At 27.9% G+C, this 20,309-nt stretch overlaps 1 protein-coding gene, 1 long non-coding RNA gene and 1 other non-coding gene across 6 annotated transcripts; 2 read left to right on the forward strand and 1 right to left on the reverse strand.

The window, feature by feature from the left end:
* The first annotated feature begins 4,760 nt into the window (after window positions 1-4,760).
* Window positions 4,761-7,088, forward strand: LOC119672610. Of its 4 annotated transcripts, none has more exons than XR_005251929.1 (6): window positions 4,761-4,867; window positions 4,923-4,996; window positions 6,103-6,195; window positions 6,412-6,607; window positions 6,857-6,928; window positions 6,993-7,088. It is a non-coding gene; the product is annotated as an uncharacterized LOC119672610 (long non-coding RNA). The 4 variants fall into 4 exon arrangements; XR_005251933.1 differs by having other exon boundaries at window positions 4,931-4,996; XR_005251934.1 differs by lacking the exon at window positions 4,923-4,996 and having other exon boundaries at window positions 4,771-4,867.
* A 4,758-nt stretch (window positions 7,089-11,846) lies between these two features.
* On the reverse strand, window positions 11,847-11,919 carry Trnar-ucu. Its single transcript has one exon. It is a non-coding gene; the product is annotated as a tRNA-Arg (tRNA).
* Window positions 11,920-16,659: 4,740 nt separating this feature from the next.
* On the forward strand, window positions 16,660-17,794 carry LOC119672625. Its single transcript, XM_038083727.1, has 5 exons — window positions 16,660-16,807; window positions 16,875-16,976; window positions 17,166-17,380; window positions 17,444-17,531; window positions 17,607-17,794. The coding sequence occupies exons 1-4, from the start codon at window positions 16,747-16,749 to the stop codon at window positions 17,480-17,482; spliced, it is 417 nt and encodes a 138-aa protein (XP_037939655.1). The 5' UTR covers window positions 16,660-16,746; the 3' UTR covers window positions 17,483-17,531; window positions 17,607-17,794.
* The last annotated feature ends 2,515 nt before the right edge of the window (window positions 17,795-20,309 follow it).

Below are 20,309 nucleotides of genomic sequence, written 5' to 3' on the forward strand. Positions count from 1 at the left end.
TAGAAGAGATAACCAGCATTAAAAACACAAACATTTACCAATTTTTGAAAGCAAGTTTTTGGTCCAAATGGCGTTGACTGAATGTTGATGGGGATATGCCAACAAATAGCTAGCCAAACCTCAATAAAAACAGTTGAAAACAAAAAGCATCAAATGTTAAAATGCAAATGGGATCTCATCAGAGATTAGCAATTCTAATTGAATGCGGAAATTTTGTCATAAAAATTATATGCGGAAGACGTACATTCACATTCACATTCACAGACACATCAACATCAACAACAACTATCACTACTACCACTGCCAACCACTATGACTGGAAGAGTAATAATGACAACAACACAGATACTCAGATAAACAATGGTGGCTTGTATTTGGAAAATGAATGCTCAAAGCCACAATAACTGCAAATCATTTAAGAAACTTTGCTGAGTTAGAGTGGAATGTTGTTAGCTGACACGATATCCATTCCCATTCCCATTCCCATTCGCATTCAATTTAAGTGCAAATATGCAGCACTATTGCGTCTTTATGGCAAATTTAAAAATTTTTTTATCACAAATTTTATGCAATCGTCTAGTCGAGTTCACATTTCTCAACAAAAAAAAAAACTATATATCCTCAATTAATGGAATAAATTCCTTGACCGCCGTCTTAGACAAGAAAAGATGAAAATATTTCAGTTTGTGTACAAAGTTTGAGTAAAAACGCAAATTTCATCAATTATTCTCTGTTTGAGGTTCTTGCCCTAAGAACTGCAGCAGTGACGTAGAATTGCATGAAAATCTTTTATTATTATTCAAAGGGACCACCAAGAAATTTCAAGTAAGTAAAGAAAGTCTTTTATTTACTTGAAGTTGAGTAAAGATTAATGTTAAACATTATTTAAATCATTCAATATTTCAAGGAAGAGTGAGCTAGTGGCAAAATGTTACACATTATATATGTTTAAAATAATTGTATCGCATATTAATCTCTTAATCAAAAAAATTTTTTCCAATAAATCAGAAATACAGAAGTGCTATCTTGATTTTACAATATTCTCTTGGCACAGACAGTAAAGATTTTAGCTTGCTAAATCATCTCATTAACTATCGACCTCTTTTATTAATTTCTAATTTATATAATAAGAGATTTATTTTTTCAAAAAAAATATTTAAATAAATCAGATATATAAAAAAGTAGCCTAAATTTCAACTTACTCACTTCACCGGGTAGAACTAACCATTTTGTTTACTTTGGTTTAGAAAGCTTTAGCTTTAAGACCACTAATCTCTTCTATTTATCTTTGATCACTACAATAAGATATTTATTTCTTAGTGAAAATAAAAATTAATTAATCATAAAAATAAAAATTAAATTAAACAGAAATACAGAATTCTACAAACATATTTATAATCGGTAAATATTTCGATTAGTTCCCGAATAGTTACAATAATTTTTTTATATATTCGGCAAGTGTTTCGATTAGTTCCAGAATATTTTTAATATTTTTTATAAATATTCGCTAAATATACCAATTAGTTCTAATTAGTTTCCTTTTGCTCAATATTAAAATCAACACGATCTAAAATAATGTTAAATGAATGTTTCAGATCGTCGGTTGATTGTTGAATTCATTTGTTTAGATATATAGAAGTCCCATAGCATCACATCAGCTAAGTACTATAAAATAAATAAACCAAAATAATAGTACGTTATTCGGAATTTAATTTCGTTTATTTTCAACATTGGGTCCAATTGTTTTATATAATATAAAATCCTTGCAGGATTTTTGATATATATTCCTTCAACGAGTATCAAAAAAAAGGTGTTACTTCTGTTTTCATAATATATAGTATATAAAAATTTTAATAAGAAAAATGTGGAATATTTTAATACCTTTCTTAATATGCTCAGATGGGATTTAAATGGAAGCGTTTTCATTTTAATCTTCCATCAAACAATACAACGATCAAGTCAAAACTGTTAACAGCTGGACAAAGGAAATGATTTATCTAAAGAGAAAATGCCAGAATTGAACAGTAGAAAAGGTATAGTCTTCCATCAAGTTAATGTGAAACCCCTTACTGTCATCAGCTTGACAAATTGAATGATTCCTCTAAAGAGGAAATGACAGAATTAAACAATCGAAAAGGTATAGTGTTTCATCAAGATAATGTTAGATTCCATATTGTAATCAGCTGGACAAATGAAATGATTTCTCTAATGAAAAAATGTCAGAATTGAACAATAGAAAAGGTATAGTGTTCCATCAAGTTAATGTGAAAACCCATACTGCCATCAGCTGGACAAATTGAATGATTTCTCTGAATAGAAAATGCAAGAACTGAGCAATAAAGAAGGTGTAGTGTTCCATCAAGATAAAGCGAAACCTAATACAATTTCGGTAAGTCGCTAAAAGATTTCATTGGTTAGATAGGAGATACTGCTTTACTTAACATATTTCTCCAGATCAGACAACTTTTGATTATATAAAGCAAAAAATAGTAAAGTTAAATGAAATTTATTACAAATTAAATAAAATATCAAACGAATGAAATGCAGTGAACTAATATTAAATATCAACATATACCATACATTTCAATCAATTGAATCTTGTCCACTCAATGAAGCAATAAACCTTTGTTCAGAGCACTACTGCTTATGGAAGATGAGTAATACCTTACGACCATCCTTACTACATACATCTCACATGTCTGAAATTTAAAGAAAAAGTTTTAAAATAAATCTTTTGTATTGATAACGTAATTCGCTTTATTAAAATGTCATTTATTTATTATCTGCTGTAAACGCAATTATAGAAAAGTTTTTAAATTAAATCATAAAAAGAATAAATGAGAAAAATTGCCGCTGGTAAGAAAAGTATATGTGTCTGACACTGACACTGACACTGATTTTATATGAGTACTTGTCACATCCTACTGATGATGTCTTCATTATAAAAAGTCAAACTGTTTCAAACTTAATTTTATTTTGATGGTTGTTATCCTTGTTGGCAGGCAGCTGCATTAAAGGAGCCATGGGAAAATTTTTTTAAAAGATTTCTTTTTTAACGAAATTATGTTGAACTCAAGAATAAGAATGAGTAATGTATTAGCAATAAACCACATAATTGATTGATTTTTCAAATATTTAACAAATATATTTCTAATACTTTAATAAGAATTGTTAATAATCATGATGGCAGCCTACATCAGTGCACCCTTTCATTGCATTAATAATAAACAAAATCTATTGTCCAACAGACATCAGCATTTTTATATAATTTTATTAAGTTTATCCCTCATTTAACATTTTCAATGTTAATTTTTTTCCATATGTATTCTCACGAGGCTGGCAAAACGGAGCATTAGGATGTAGTGGCATTGTAGTGGTTGGTAGCATTGTTTTCAGGTTACATTATTTTGCTTACCAATGCAAATAGCAATCAAATTCAGATCATTGATTTCCATGCTGTTCCTCAAAGTCCATTGAGCATAACAATAACAGAACAAGGCCATAAAAGATATTAAGCCAAAACAGAGCATTTATAAAAACGTTATAGTAGTAGGAAAAATCATAAGGCACTTTAATAGTGTGTATTTAATGGTTTATATAATTTTTGCTTAACGCCCAATGAACTTTAATTACGTGATAAAAAATACTGCACGTAATGGGAATTTCATATACTTCTAAAAACAATAGAACAATTACAATTTAAATAAAAATTAAAAGCATTTGAGAGTACTTTAAATAAATGACAAATCTAAGTGTATTAAAAAGCACTTGAGGTCATTTTATTGTAATTAGGATAGTGTGTATAATATTTAGATCATCTGAGAAATACTATTTTATACCCATGGTATAATAAAATTCATCACTTTCCTTGTCAAGCTGCTTTTAAACAATATACACTTTGATCTATTTGCTAATACCATGTTCCCACTGCAGCTAAATTAATTTGTATTAATCATATTAAGATGTGGTCCGCTGTCATAACTTATTTATGCATGTCGATTGAGTTTTTATATTCCAGAAAGCTCTGTAGAAGTTATAGAAGAGCTTTTGTTTGCTTACAAAATTAAACAGTTCACACTTTGATCTATTTGCTAATACCATGTTCCCACTCCAGCTAAATCAATTTGAATTAATCATAATAAGATTTGGTCGTTTCCGCTGTCATAACTTATTTATGCATGTGATTGAGTTTTTATATTCCAGAAAGCTCTGTACAAGTTTTAGGAGAGCTTTTGTTTGTTTACAAAATTAAACATTTCACACTTTGATCTATTTGCTAATACCATGTTCCCACTGCAGCTAAATTAATTTGTATTAATCATATTACGATTTGGTCGTTTCCGCTGTCATAACTTATTTATGCATGTCGATTGAGTTTTTATATTCCAGAAAGCTCTGTACAAGTTTTAGGAGAGCTTTTGTTTGCTTACAAAATAGTTTAACAATTGATATTTACTTACTTATGTGACCATAAGAACCCATTACCGGATTTCGATCCGACGCAGTGTGTCTTTTTAGGCGCCTCTGCTGCGTGCTCACCTTCTACAGTCTCGTACATCAAGTCCTGTTAGTGTTTCCTCAACTTAATCACTCTACCGCAGATATGGTCTTCGTCTACGCCTTCATTCCTCCAACTACTGCTTCGAATACCTTTTTTGAACATTGGAAAAATTATAATCAACTATGTAATGGTTTTATAAATTTATATATAAAAATTTGACAAACTTACATTTTTTTAATAAAACATGAAATATTTCAAAATCTTTCAGTTATATTACGGCATATAGGCCAAAATTTCAAAATTAGTCAGTACTTCCAGATAAGAAATTTAGTTATGAAATATTATTAAGCGCTAATTAAGTTAACGGTAAGTTAAAAAATAGGTATTTCTTTTTTACAAAAGAATTTCGGATCACCTTTAGGATCATAGGAATTATCAAGCCAAATATTTTCTGCCAGAAATAAGTCAATTATTAGATGCTAACACATCAAATTGGTAAGTAAGTCACTGTGAATAAGTAATATTTCTTTGATATGAATACTTAGTATACCCATGTACATTATAGCAAGATATATTTATTAAATAATTACAGTGGTGTAAAAAAAAGGGATAACAAAAGAGTAGAAAATAATTTTGTTGACAGATTCTCCGCTCCCAATCGATAGGAGAACTGTAACAAAAGAAGAATAAAATAATAGGGGCATTAAAGTCACTGTAGGTCTCAACTAATTTATGCTTAGTTGTGAAACCACTGTGAAAACCACTATGATCATAGTAGATCTTTTAAAGTAACAACAACCTAATTACTTCTGAAATATATAGAGTAGACTAAATAGAATAGCATTAATAAGGTCCTATGACTACCGTCGATATCAGTACTGCCACCACGAAAATTTCTTGTACCTACAATTGACCCTAAATACAGAATATCGATAAAGGGCTCAAGCGTTCACTTCATAGGTGCATTGCAAATATACTAGATTTTTTATAGCAATAAATATTTTTGAAATATATAGAATAAAACACAATACAAAAATAATGAAAAATTCCAGGTCCCCTGTTAAAAGGATCATAGCGACTATAGTAGATTTTTAGTTCCAACACTGATTCTAAACAGTTTTAATATATAAAGAAAATGAAAGGTTGTGGGCTTCCAGTCAATAGGAGTATTGCGAACACAGATCTTTTGTGCTAATAATTGACCCAGACAGAACTAAACAGAATAGCAAATTGGTGCTAAAATATACATTATTAAGAATTTATAACAGATAACTTCCGACCTGGTATTTTTCTGCTAGTCGAGATTTAAGCTCCATAAAGTCCTATGATGAGAATATGACTAGATATGTTTGTACTCACAAGCAGATATTTCGTTACCCCTGACACATACGATAAAGCTGACTGCAAGTGGTTTCACGTGATTAATTAATGATAATTAATTTTTAAAGAATTTAAGCAGCTATATATGTTGTGGTTTACTACTGTTCGAAACCTCTCAATATTATACATAGAATATATATATAGTATATTTGACATCAAAGTAGTTTTGTTATTATTTTATATTGACAATGTAATAATATTTCAAATTCTTGTTATATTAGGTTAAATTTTAGGTAAACAAGGCAAAATGGATCTCAAGAGGACACTTAAAAATCTTGCATCAAAATCTGGTGCACCAGCTTTGGATTTAACTGGTAAGAGTAATTAATGGCTCTCTAAACAGAGCTTAATATTAGTTTGAAAGGGGACTTAAGAATTAATCTTAAATATTGTGTGGTATTTTCTATATTTTTAATTTTTTTTTAAAAGGACACAATTCATCCATTATAAATTTTTTTAATGTGTTTTCCGCTTATGTATAATCATCTTTATTAAAAAACTTCATATTTTGTAACTATTATTTTTTATAGGTCGTAACATCATAATGTATCCTGCTTCTAAATTTTGGTGATTATCTTAAAAGCAGCTTGGTAAGGGGTGTACTACATTATAGCGGATCGAAAATAACTATAACGTACAAATTAGATATATATGATCTACTTACCCTTATAATGTGTGCAATAATGATGACATCATCGATATAAATTATAGGCATAAACTATATTGGTAAGTATATTTTAATTGTATTTACAAATAAATATAGATAGGTTCTTGATTTGAATACGATATGTCACAATACAATATTCCTAATATTAAAGGATATGTATAAAAAAATATATGTATAAAAATATGTATATGTAGATATGTATAAAAAACACAGTTACATATTAGAACCATTTTTAGTGATATACTGCAATAATGAATAACATATACCTATTATACGATACTTAATTGATAGATTTATTTTTTTTACAGATAACAGCTTACTATATACAAAATTTTGATTCCCCTGCTAGCACTAGAGAGGAAAAATGTGGAGAGATAATGGTGATAAAATAATTTTTGAAATATTTACATGTTGTATATATAATGATTTTTTTTTTTATGAAAGAGACCAATCCTGTACGAATTCTGGAACTTTATTTTTTGTGACAAATCCTTTTCGTTAAACAATTCATATACGTAACATAAATAAAAAAACTAATATATAATTAAACTTAAAAATAAAAAAAAGTTATTTTTATTATTATAATTAAGGATATATATGCCCTATGATTTAAGAAAAATTTTCGGTCATCAAGTTCCTTACAGTACAATATCCCAGTTATTCAGACTATTCAGTACATTGACAATTGCTGTAGATTTCATTTCATTTAAACCGTCAGAATTTAAAATCACAGTCTAAAATACAGATGAAACCGATTATAACGACATTAAAATGAAACAACTCAATCCAGTCGTTGTAACCTATTGTCCTTATAAACAGTAATATAAATTAGAAAATTTTCAATTAGGGTCGGAATAATCGGTATGTCGATATTGGTATAAATGGTTACAAATTGTATGTGGATATATGACAGAACATATTTGACTTATATATAGTCGTTAAAAAGGTTAAAATGGTTTGATACCCATGATTAGTTGTGGGAAAACACGATTAGTCATTGTTTGTAATTTGATGGGCACGAGTTCTAAGCCTGGCATTTGCAATCCAACATTATATACGGACTATAGACTAATTAAATAAAAATTCGAATATTTTCTTAGATCACTGATGATGAGTACCAAACTTCAATACATTCATAAAAATTTTTGTTGTTTCTTCATTACTGTTCGAAACTTTTTAGTTTCTTTTCGTCATGAGACGTTTCAGATTCGACAAAACAAAAATCAACCTTATTATATGATTAGTTTAGAGTTTTCCATTTCATAATATAGACTGTTAAACAACCGCAGAACTTTTTAAAATTGTATATCAAATTTTCTTTATATATTAACAAATAAAATTGTCGCATTCAGGGTACTGTAAACCTTGTTTATAGGCTAATGCAGCCACAAAAGATTGCTGTATGGTGAAGTATTTGGTCCGGAGGTGTAACATGTCCTGCTCGTCGCTTTGAAAATGATGAAGGTTGGACAAAAATTGTTAATTCTGATTGCTACAATCACATGATAATTGATTTAATTGAGCGTGAAATTGAAGATATTGTTATGGTAGATTATATTTGGTTTTAACTGGACTTTGCCACATAACATGCCTGTTAGGGCAATTTGAAGTCAAAGCCATCAAAGCTTATGAACAAAGACCACATTTTGATACATACTTGAATAAATACGTGCATGATAGCAATTCAAATCGGAATAAGTTTATTTAGGAAATAATCTAAATAAAGTTTGATATATTTATTTACTATCAACCAGGTTTTCGTAACATTGTTTTAATATTAAATTTGAATTAAAATTCAATTAATATTAAATTTTAGTACTACCAACTTAACTCGCAAAATAGAAAAGTAAACATGAAAAGCCTTTAAACTATTAAACCCAACATGTTTTAAATTTCAAATATTCAATAACGAAAAACCTTTATCCATTCGCTACAGGCACACATAAGTCTCTAAATATTTTTAACGTAATTGCCATCACTTTGGAATAACAAAAGCTTATAATAAATTTGATTATATTAATTAATTTATTGTGCTATTATTGAAATATTGATATTTTGCCATAGTCCAGCCTTACTGTGCATGCATGAACATGTCTATACATGCACATCCACATAACTTTATTATCTGCTGCATCCTTAATGGTCTTCCATACTAAACATGATGATCCGATTGCTTGAATTGTAAATTGAAATTTTCATTTTAATTAATTTATGTCACTGCAGGGTGATTTTATTTTTACTATAGAAGACTGCGTCTCTTCTGGAATAGCACTGGGTATGTTCAAATGATATTTCGGTTAATATAATCGGTCATGAGGTTTTGACAGATAAATTATGAATTGCTTTGTCATATAGAAACTTAAATTAAGTGCAAAAGACACAACAGATTAATATATAAAAATATTATTTTAATGAAATATCATTCATTGTAACTTAAATCACAGTGATTTGATATGTGAAATCTGCTGGAGTTGTCAAATGAATTACTTATGTCCACTTAACACGCAGACGAATTGACAATTATGAAGATACGAAGATACGAGCTGAGAGTGACGAATTTAATGAAATCATAACGATTACCTTTAATATCACTGTGAGTATTAAATAAATTCAATGTAAAAGCAAAACAAATTGCTATTAGCTATTTATAATATTTTTTAATCAATAATTGTTGAATAGACTATTTATTATTCAATAATTAATGAAAATAATATTTAGGTTAGTTACAGATTTGAGTAAAGCATAGAATATAGAATAGAGTTCTCAGTCGTTAACAGGTTTAACAATTGATGCTCTTTCGAATCCAGTATTAAGTAGTTTAAAATTAAAAAGCAACTTTATTGTCTCTAGTAGATATATGGAATTTAAAGCATTTTGTTTTAAATAACTATATTAAATAACTAAAAAATAATTTCATTAGTATGTTAAGTTTAAGTGCTTTAAGTCACTAACTTGAGCAATTCATGACCAGAGAGATCTAGAGATCCAAAGAGTTCTACTACATAAACTAAAGGTTTGAACTGCAAGTTCATGTATAGAACTTATGTTCATGAAATTCATGAAATTATGCCTTAAAAGCCCATAGTTTCACTTGAGTCTGCAGATAATGGAAACGTAGGGTTAGGGTTTTATTAATATAATGCTCACACATCCTAGAAACTACTTAGAACAAGTTCCTAATAGTCTTATTATTAAAAAGGTCTTTACTCTCTCTTTGGTGTTACTTGAAGGCGAAAGTTTTTTGCACTGTTATGGAATATACGAGAACTGATAATATTCTAAAGAGAATTGTGTAGCTTTGAAAAGAGCTTATTCATAAAAGAATTACAGTAGTGGACAATTTATATAAAATAATACATGTACATATATATTTTTATAACTTAATTTTAAAATCATTGTATTCTTTTTTTTCACTGGGGGGCGAAGATCTGCAATACCTAATCTTGATAGCAAAAATATAACATTTTAGCTCTACCCATGCAGATCACAATGAATACATTCAAATTAGTGATCCAAGGAAAGTACTATGAAGTCTGCAGATAATGGAAACATAGGGTTAGGGTTTTATCAATATGATGCTTACACATCCTAGAAACTACTTGCGGGAACAAGTTCCTAATAGTCTTATTATTAAAAAGGTCTTTACTTTCTCTTTGGCGTTACTTGAAGGCGAAAGTCTTCTGCACTGTTATAATAAAATAATTAAAGATATAATTTGGAGTAGGATGTCTTACCCACTAAATACTATTACCGAATTGAGTTCCATTATCGAAAACCATCCTATCCGAATACGCCACTGTATACAGAAACAGCTTAAAGAAGCAATACCAACATTCTTTCTATTCGAAGTATGCTCGTATAGGTCATAATAATATCATAACTGTTATTAAAATGTAAGATGAGAAATATTTAGAGTAAAAATTATTTGAGACTATTAACTGCAATACAAAAATATCATCAATTAATCAAGATTCTTTTTGCCACCTTTAAAATAAGCCTAATTGAATGCAATATAACTATGCTAACCTTTGACCACATTCTCCATATATTTTTTATAGGCTCATATGGGTAACCAATTTGAACACTATCTCAGAAGTGGTTCCTTTAGTTTCCGAAAGATTAAATGTCATGTCATGTGGTTGCGGTACTTGGTGGATCATATTCAATAAATTTTTTTAAAAGACTCAGCAATGGCTTCTTGTCTTGCCAGAATATTGGGAATTTAAGTTCGAGGTCAAACTTCGATCTAATGGAGTAATAGAGTTCTATGGTATGCACTTACCGAGAAAAAATTACAGAAAAGAAGTTTCGTATGTTTAATTCGGATTATTTTTATACAGAATTTATTTATTTGTTTAAGCTAGTGAATGCTGAAATACTTCATTGTCACGAATTTTTGTATAACTTTTTAATATTATCTTAAGTGTGAAGAGAACATAGAATACCTTTTAAAGGTGATAGAGTAAGATAAATATGCACAGCTTTCATTGTTACCTTAAAACCATTTATCATTTTGTTAATTTTTTGTGAAATATTTTTTAAAAAATATTTTTTTATAAGCAAACATTTCTTCTTCAAATAAAATATCTTAAATTTATAATTAAATTTACATAAAGAGACGGTCACTCTGCCGCTGCGACTCACTTAGGCCTATTGGCTTCTTGTAATATTTTTAAATATAATTAAGGTTCATAATTTAAACATATAAAAAATCATTAAATCATGTTTATTTAGAATTGTGTAATGTCTCTATCACTTGATTTATTACTTATTACTAAACATGAGGTACCACCTATAACATATTTCAATCACAAATCACAATGAGAAATAATTACAGAATTTATTAAAATTTTATATGCATTTTTTGTTTATGCATTTTTGAATACTCATAATTTAATTTAATTTGTAATAAATTCAATTATTTATATACGATTACACACATTAGAGCATATACTAAAATGCAACAAATTGGCATTACTTCATTCCAAAAAGCAGAAATCATAACTTTTAATTAAGCTGTGAGAGATGATATATTGCATATAAAATTTATTATAAAATATGCATGTTTTTATACAAGGAAAAATATATTTAAATTAAGTATGAAATAAATATGAGTTATTTAGTTTATGAATTTTTGCAGTAACATAAATATTTTAAGTTAATTAGCTAGAAAATGATTACAAATAATATTTTAATTAATTTATGTATGCACATAATTTTACTGAAAACAAGCTTTTTTAATTGTTCTGACAGAATGGCATATATCATACAATGTAGTTGCAAAAAAGTAGTGATATACAACCCTTGTGGGGATCGAACCCACGACCTTTGGATTAGAAGTCCAACGCGCTATCCGCTGCGCCAAAGGGTCCATGTATCTATAAGATAAGCAGCATGATCATTAGCAGTCAATTAAAGAATTTAATCAAGAAAAGATCAAAAAAAGAACACAAAAATAATAAACAAAATTTTCGAATAAATTAAAGTCTGTTACAGCTGAGTAAATATAGATTTTAAGCTGTGAGTTACTAACTCCACAGCAAGTCTTCAGCAATTATCACACAATTTACACAATTTATTATAGATGATATTTTTATTTAAAAAGTTTGGTTCAAATTAAATTCTTAATTATTAAGCTGCTTGTTTGTCGCACTAAATGTTTATAGATGAGTTGAGTTTGATATTAATGTGAACATTATATAAATTTAAAAAAAATAATCTTTCTTACTCATAGCGTAGCCAATCAATATTTCAGTTAAAGTAAAAAAAATTCTTATAGCAAAAAATTGAAAAGAACCAAAATTAAAGCTTAAAACAAATGCTCAGCATTTCTTCATCTGAAACATTTAGAGCAGGAAAAACTCAAATTTGCGGATACCAATTTCCTGTTATAAAGCAAATAACAAAAATAAACCGAAGATTTTTCGTTACACCTACACTCCTGCGGAGGAATGTGCACAGGAAGCAGAAACCAGAAAAAACCGTTTTTAGCAGAAGCGAAAAAAAAATAGGAACGTTAATACAAAGATTAGGAAATCATGACGGAGCGATTTAATCAAAATCAGGAAATAGCATCGACCATTGATTTTTTTGCAAGCCAAATTCAGAAATATATATAAAAATTTTTACTTGAAATGACAACACACAACTTTAAGAAATCATATGTATTCGGAAAGAATAATACATGGCCTTAGTTAAGTTGAAGCTTTATGTTGTGCAAAAAACTCAAAAAAGGTATCTATGATGATAGAATTAGAGTATCTTTTAAGTTGAAGATTAAGAACCCGGAATTTTAATATTTTTCCATTCAAATTTTAAGTTAAAATCTTCAAACGTCCAAAAAAGTTATAAACTTCTTTTAGCAGATTGTTGGAATACCCTACACACTCCAATTGATATTTGATAGCATTTAATAAACTTCTAAGATCTGCAATTGAATTAAGTAAGATTGGGTTAGTTAATATTGCGGTCAATAGGTAGAGACTTTATGGATGTATTGTAAAATTGATTAAAACGAATTTTCTTTTCTTTTTTTCTATTTTGAGATACTTGGTAATTTAATGAATTTTATCAACTATTTTTATATAGTGTAGACTACCTGCCTTTCTGTCAACTATATATTAGTACATCGAAATACACAAGACTTTTTAAAAAGTGAGTATTTGTAGTACGGTAGTGATCTAAAATTATATGAATGACTGAAATAGAACCTTCACTGATGCACTGTTAAATTGCATAACATTTGTATGGATAAAAGTGAAGTTATTGCGTCCGAAGTGGTAGTATGTTTTTGTTATCGGTACAAATATAAGTATCGAACGAAGAGTATTTGTAGCACTTGGCCTGAAATCTATTGAATAAAGACTATAGGCTATATTTCTTATAATATGTAGTTGTTTGAGTTGGTCTCAAACAGAATCACGGTTCTTTTTTATAGGTGATTTATTTGCTGATATTTTCTCGAGCTGAGCTCCAGACAACTGTGGTCAAGAGGGTTAGTAGTTACAAGTCTAAGTTTAGCTAAGCCAGAAGGTGACACCAGAAGGTCTGTGGTGACACCAGATGGCATATATTTGTTTTATAATGTAGTGTGCAAGCAGAAGGATTAAAAGTTGCTTTGGAAAACAAATATATTAAGAGTAGTTAGGTGAGGCAAGAGACTGGAATTGTAAGAGAATATGTTCAACGAAGAGTCCCACGTAATTTTTAAATATTTTAAATAAAAACTTAAATATTAGTTTGACATTTATAAATAAAAAATTTGAATCCCGACAAATCAGAAGATGATTATTTTATTAATTGCATTTAACCGCTATTATTGTTAAAATACTTTTGTCCAGAACAGTAAAAAGTAAGGTAAGAACTATTAAGAAAATGCAGACATCTATACTCTAGTTGGTCTCTCTGTATTCGAAAAAAAACAAACGATCTCATTGAAATGCGTCGATCTACCTATAATCGAGCTTATAAACATTTTTATATTTCGTTTTTGTTATTATTATAATTTTAATGTACTGATGTTATTTATTTTAAACTAATAATATTTTTTGCGATTTAAATATTAATTTAATTATGGATGTATAATTTTTTGTGAATTTGAAACATTTTTTTAATTGATCAAAACACAAGTTACATTTATAATACAAATATACTTAAATTTATGTTAAAACTGAAATATTTCACAAAGAATAATTTCTTTAACTGTTTGTTAATATAATGTTGAGTATATAATCATGTTAACATTAAAGAAATATTAAGTAAATATCATAAATATATATAAACAGAATATTACAGTGTTATATGCAATAAAGTATAACAGTATAACACTTAACAGTGTAACATTTAAATTTCAGCATAAACAGCATGTAATATATGAGGAAGAATATTAAAGCTTTGCTTCTGTATGTTGGAATAAATATGCAATATTCACATTGTTTACATTAACGGAAAAAATTATAAGCAATTTGAAAACAGAGCATATGAAGGTAAGTCGTTGTTGTTGCTTTTACATTATATTATAGTAAAACACGTTTCAATTTCTTTTCATTCTTGTTTGTGATCCCGATTTTTATGCTTCTAACTGGACTTCATTTGTTCTATCAGTTCGATTTCGGTCACGGTGCAAACAATAAATTCGGTGGTGACATTTTTTAATTAAATTTGGTTTTAATAAATATTAAAAAAAGTATATTTTATTACTTATTATAAATTTTTTAAATATTTGTAACAAAACGTTATGTGAATTCTATATCAATTTAAGTTTGTATGTTACATATAATATATATTCCTAAAACAAAAGCATAGTGAAAAATTGCAAGCTTAGAATATATATGAGAATAAAGTGGAAATTGAAATGACATTGTTGAAATATAAGTTTGATAAAATTATTAAAGTTTAATAAAAATAATATTTATATTTGCAAATAATAATATTTCAAATATATAAGTGAATGTTAAAATTTGCAAGTTAATATAATTTAATATGGTCCTACATAGTGGGCTAAAAAATTGTTTCCATACAAGAAATAAATAAGATGCACTACATACATACCTACATACTTAAAAAATGCACAGCAATAAATTATAAAATCTGCATACTTTAATTACAATAAATAACTGAAATTTGGTAAGTATTTTATTTTACTTTTTTATTACACTGAATTACTATTTTGAAATGAAAATGATATCAAAGAAATAACAACTAGAGAACAGTGGTATTGAGCTTAGGGCTCTCGTTGTTTTTGTAATACTTTTGCAAGTGCCTGCCGCTGTTTGTTTTGTTGTTTTTTGTTTTTCTATGCTCGCGGTGAATATGCGGAATTATTATGTTCTGTGTTCAGTACTTCAGGTACTGTTTGTTATGATTTATATGATGAGGTGAATTTATGAAGAACTTCAACAAACTTTGTTTTGGTGAGGCCTGGGCTTGGCTTTCAAATAATATCAATCAGTTTAAGAAATTCTTATCGTATTAAGCATTCATTAATAAGGAGTATGTATAAGCATAAGCATAAATGTAGTTATTCGATTTATTTTACAGGGGTGTCAAATTCACCAACACCTACTCTAGTTAGATGTCTGAACATAAGCTTTCTTCATACACTGTAAAAAATAAATACAAATAATAAAATCAGTTTTCGTTATAATTCTGATTTAATTAAATAAATTTTAATTTAATTTAAAATTTATACTGTTAACTTTAGTCCATTAAACATTTAATAAACTTAATTAAGCTAATGTAATCCAAAACTCATAACTATAGTTTATATTATTTTTCCACAAAATTAATTTTCGGTTGACTTCTAGTGTTAAAAAATAAAATTATAATATAATAATTTTATATTAAGAGATGGTGTGCCAAAATTTATTAATCATGCTCAGTAAAATAATATTTAGGTATTTTTTTTTTATTGAAAATTTAACTTGTTAAATGGGATTCATACAGTTTTACACAAAATTAATTTTGAAATTTATTTAAATATATATATATTTATATATACTAACAGTAACTACTTTTATATGCCTTATAAGAAAATAAGTTTTAATATTGACTTATGCATAAATAATTTTCATAAGTAAAAACCTAATCTCCTAATATGTGAAATTATTGGGTAAAAAGTTTAAAACCCAAAAGTTTTGATTGATATGTGCCTTTTTGGGAAGAAAATTCTGCGTAGAAGGTGAATTATTATATTACAAATGTAAAAGGACAAAAAGTCAAAATTTCCATATGATTTATTATAATGCATATTTAAACATTTAGAAAAAGTTTTTCTATCGAACTTACTAAAATATTGAGAAAATTTAAATTATACAGGACTATTAGGTAAATTGATTAAGTTATTAAGGAAATTGGTATTCGTGTTTATTATCCTTATGTAAACATAAAAACCAATAGGTTAAAGTGGTTTGAAATTATATTATTTTAATTAAAAATCTAATAATTTAAAAGTATATCATACTAAATCTTGTTAAAAAGAAAAAATATATTAACATAACATTTATATATGAAATGAGTTATATAGTAAACTTATATAAAACAGTCAAAAATTTAAATTTTTCATAATATCAACTATATCAGTTTATTTTTCAAATATGTGATATTAAAAATTTTTAGAAAAAATATTTGGCTTCCTCTAAATTCATAGAAATAAATAAAATTCTTAGTTTTATTAATTGTCCCTAAACCACCTGCAAAAATGTTTCCATCAAATAAAAAAATTATAGCAGTTAAAGAAGAGGCCTTGCCACCTAAACAGAGTAAGTGCTATAAAAGCAAATAACTATATATGTATAACTATCTGAAACTATTAATAAAATTCAATAGATGTACATCAATTATTAGGGGAAACAGTTATTGAAACCTACCAAGATTTTCGCACAACCATTGAGAGTCAAAATATTAGTGTTTGCAAAATTTTACCAAATGGTAAGAAGTTGTATTTAAAAAAAAGTTTTATCTATTGAGAGCGTATAAACCAAAATTTTATATACTTTTAAAATGCTGAACTAGTTCGTTGCTTTGATTATTTAGTAAATTCTTTGTTTCATATAATATAAGAATTGCTTTTCAACTTAGTCGAAAACTTGTGGCACAAATAAAATAAATTAATTTTAGGTCAACGTATTGAAGTAGATTCAAATCAAGTCCCTACCCAAGGGAATATTGTAAATCTTGGCAATACAACCGTAACTCCACAATATGTCATTAATCAAAATATAATTCCCACTGCAAACTGTCTTGTACCAAACGAACAACCCTTACTACCCAGAAAGCCAACGCTACAAGAGTTGCTTTCTATTGAAAATCGTTTACCAAGACCATCACCTCCAGTAAGTAGAATTTGTATATTCATATGTATATAAATTATTAAGTATGTTATCCAATTTATGCAGTTTCCATTGACATATTCAGTAGGAACGTCAACACATTAACTATCTTAATGGACATGTGTGTTGTTGTAGTGCTTAAGTTTAATAAAAGGTAAACATATAATTTATTTTCAAATTATAATTAACTTTTTAAGGAGAATAGTAAAAGTATTTTGAAATTATATAGTGGATCAATTAAAGTGAGACATGAACAAATAATTCACATGAAGATAATAAGGACAATTGTACGATTTGAACTGTATTCACTGCATTTTGTTAATCCATTTCACGCTCTCTGGTTCTCAGTTTGAATATATTTAAAGCAATTTTGGCCATAAAATTTCATGTAATAAAAAATAATTCATTTAAATAAAATCAGCTGCAATAATAATTACTTATAATTTTTTATAAAAAGACAGTCAGTTTTTCCAGTTCACCCGAAGTCAGATATGCGATAAAAATATTTTTTCGATATAATTTTCAGTATCAATTTCTAATTGATTGAGTGCAATGGTAGACCATTAAATAGCTTCCAAGTATCTCAATTAGCGGTTTTTAGCAATTACTCATCATCAACATATTTTCTATGACCACTGATGATGAGTACTTGAGTACAATAGTCGAAACAACGTTGTATGAATAGTTAAATTTCAAAAAATTAACTAAAATTTTTGTTGTTGTTATTTCATATCTGTTCAAACCATTTTAACTTTATTAGATTAAGTTTATGAGGTCAAGGATATTAATTATCTTTAACCCAAAATAAACATAACTAATGCTTATTCTAGAAATCAGTGAAAGATATAAATTTACTTATGACTCTTCGTAGACTTCGTAGAAAACAGTTCATATACATCAAACAAGCTTTTTATTTTTATTATTAAGAGAGGATGTGGCAGTACGACCCTCATTTTTATTGTGCCCCCTTCTGGGTTTAAAGTAACGCTCTTTCGTAAAGATATACATTCTCAAAATTTTGTCCGTATGTGCATTAGCTTAAAACATTCTAAAAGCATATGTGAGGCCAACTCATCGTGTTCTTCGTAGAATCTACAGCTTGCATCCGTATATATGTCTAGTCTCGTAAGGTGGTGTTTAAGTTTACAGAGTCGTGTTAAGATTTCTTTGATGATTATAAGTTTTTCTTTTAATAAGTCCATACAATCCTGGTATCTTCTATAGTAATAGATACCAATAAGTGATTTGGATTGTGAATTTTGGTAGATTATTCCAGCATTAGTTTCTGTTCTGGTTCTCCTTCATTTATATGAGAAAGAGGAGTGTACTGTGTCCTAGTCCGCAGAGAATTTCTGGTCCTATCGCGGTCAAACAAACTTAGCTAGAAAAATATTTCGAAAAATATTATATCATCGCAAGCTTAGCATCGATTTCAAATTAACTGTATATTTATTAACAAAATGTTTATTTATAAACAAACTGTTATTTATACACAAACTGCCTATTTATAAACAAATAGTGAGGCCGTCGTAATTTATTTATGGCTAGTTATAGTTAGCAATCCTAAAGTTACACCTAATTTCATTTAGTAACGGCAAATACACAAAAGGAAAAGTGAAAATTTGTTAGTACCTCATGTCGATAGACTTACATGGAGATCTCCATAACAAGAGCTTTTCTATACTCATAAGCTTCGAGGCAGTAATACTTATCAGAATCATGGAACTGTTCTTCTTCGCAACGTCCATCGTTACTTACAAATAGCGGACATTGGCACAATAATAAATTTAAAACTTACCGAATGTGAAGACATTCTAACTCAAAATATATATTAACTCGTTGTGTTGCTGTTATTAATAAGTTTGTGACTTATTTGCTTTATATATAATATTATTTATATAAGCTTTCTTGATAAGTTTAGAAAAATTCTATCAATAGTCTATGATTTCGATGTAGATATTTTTTGCTTTTGAATAGTTGTATTTATTTACAACATTTTTTGTTTATTTTTATTTGTTAAGAAAAAAGATGCTTTAAGCAAAATTAAGATACTATAATGGAAATCATTGACATGTGTATAAGTACTCAAAATGGTTTGTGTTCCCACTTTCCTTTATATGTCCTCAACAAGCGATTATATAAAGTTATTCACTAGAACAGTTGCAATGGGTTTGATTGCTGCTACCAATTGCTTCTTCACCCACATTTTAACTCCTTGTTATTGAAACATTTTATGCCATATGTGCCTTATGGCCTTAGGAAATGTCTTGTTTGTATCTGTTTATGCTTACAGGCACTTAAGCTTAACACTTTTCACTTGTCTCCTCTGTGTTGTTTATTCTGTAATTTTTCTATTTTACTTTGTATCTATATCCACTCACGTCCCCATTAATACTTTTTTATTTTCTTTATTTAGCAAATTTAGCACTTAAATAGCCTTATAACATTCCAAAGTTGTTCATGTCGTATGAGCAACTTTAATCACTGCGATTTTCGACATATTTTTATGGAAAGCTCCTGCACCCGTGCTTGTGTATAATGTTAACAATGAAAGTGTTAAATGTTGGTGAGATGGTTTAATAAATATAAAAATGTCACGGTTTTACTTGATTAGCTGTTAATATTCGCCGGGAAATAACGTGTAAAAAAGATATTATATTTTTCATAGTTTCTCTGCTGCCTCTACTGGCCTCATTTAAAAAAATGTAACCTGAATTTAATATTTTGCACAAAAATCTATAAAATTATGTCTTTTGTTTCTCTTTTTTATGATGGTAGGGTAATTTTCTCCTAATGGGACATTCTCATGGAAATAGTCGGTATTTAAGAATTTAATGAGTACTTCATAGTAGTGTCACAATTTTAGTTTAAAAAGTGGAACACAATAATAATGTATAAATGAAATACTGGCGAGAAAGAACCTACTTTCTGG

This window comes from Teleopsis dalmanni, chromosome 1, assembly GCF_002237135.1.
Source record: "Teleopsis dalmanni isolate 2A chromosome 1, ASM223713v2, whole genome shotgun sequence".
NCBI classification, from domain to species: domain Eukaryota; kingdom Metazoa; phylum Arthropoda; class Insecta; order Diptera; family Diopsidae; genus Teleopsis; species Teleopsis dalmanni.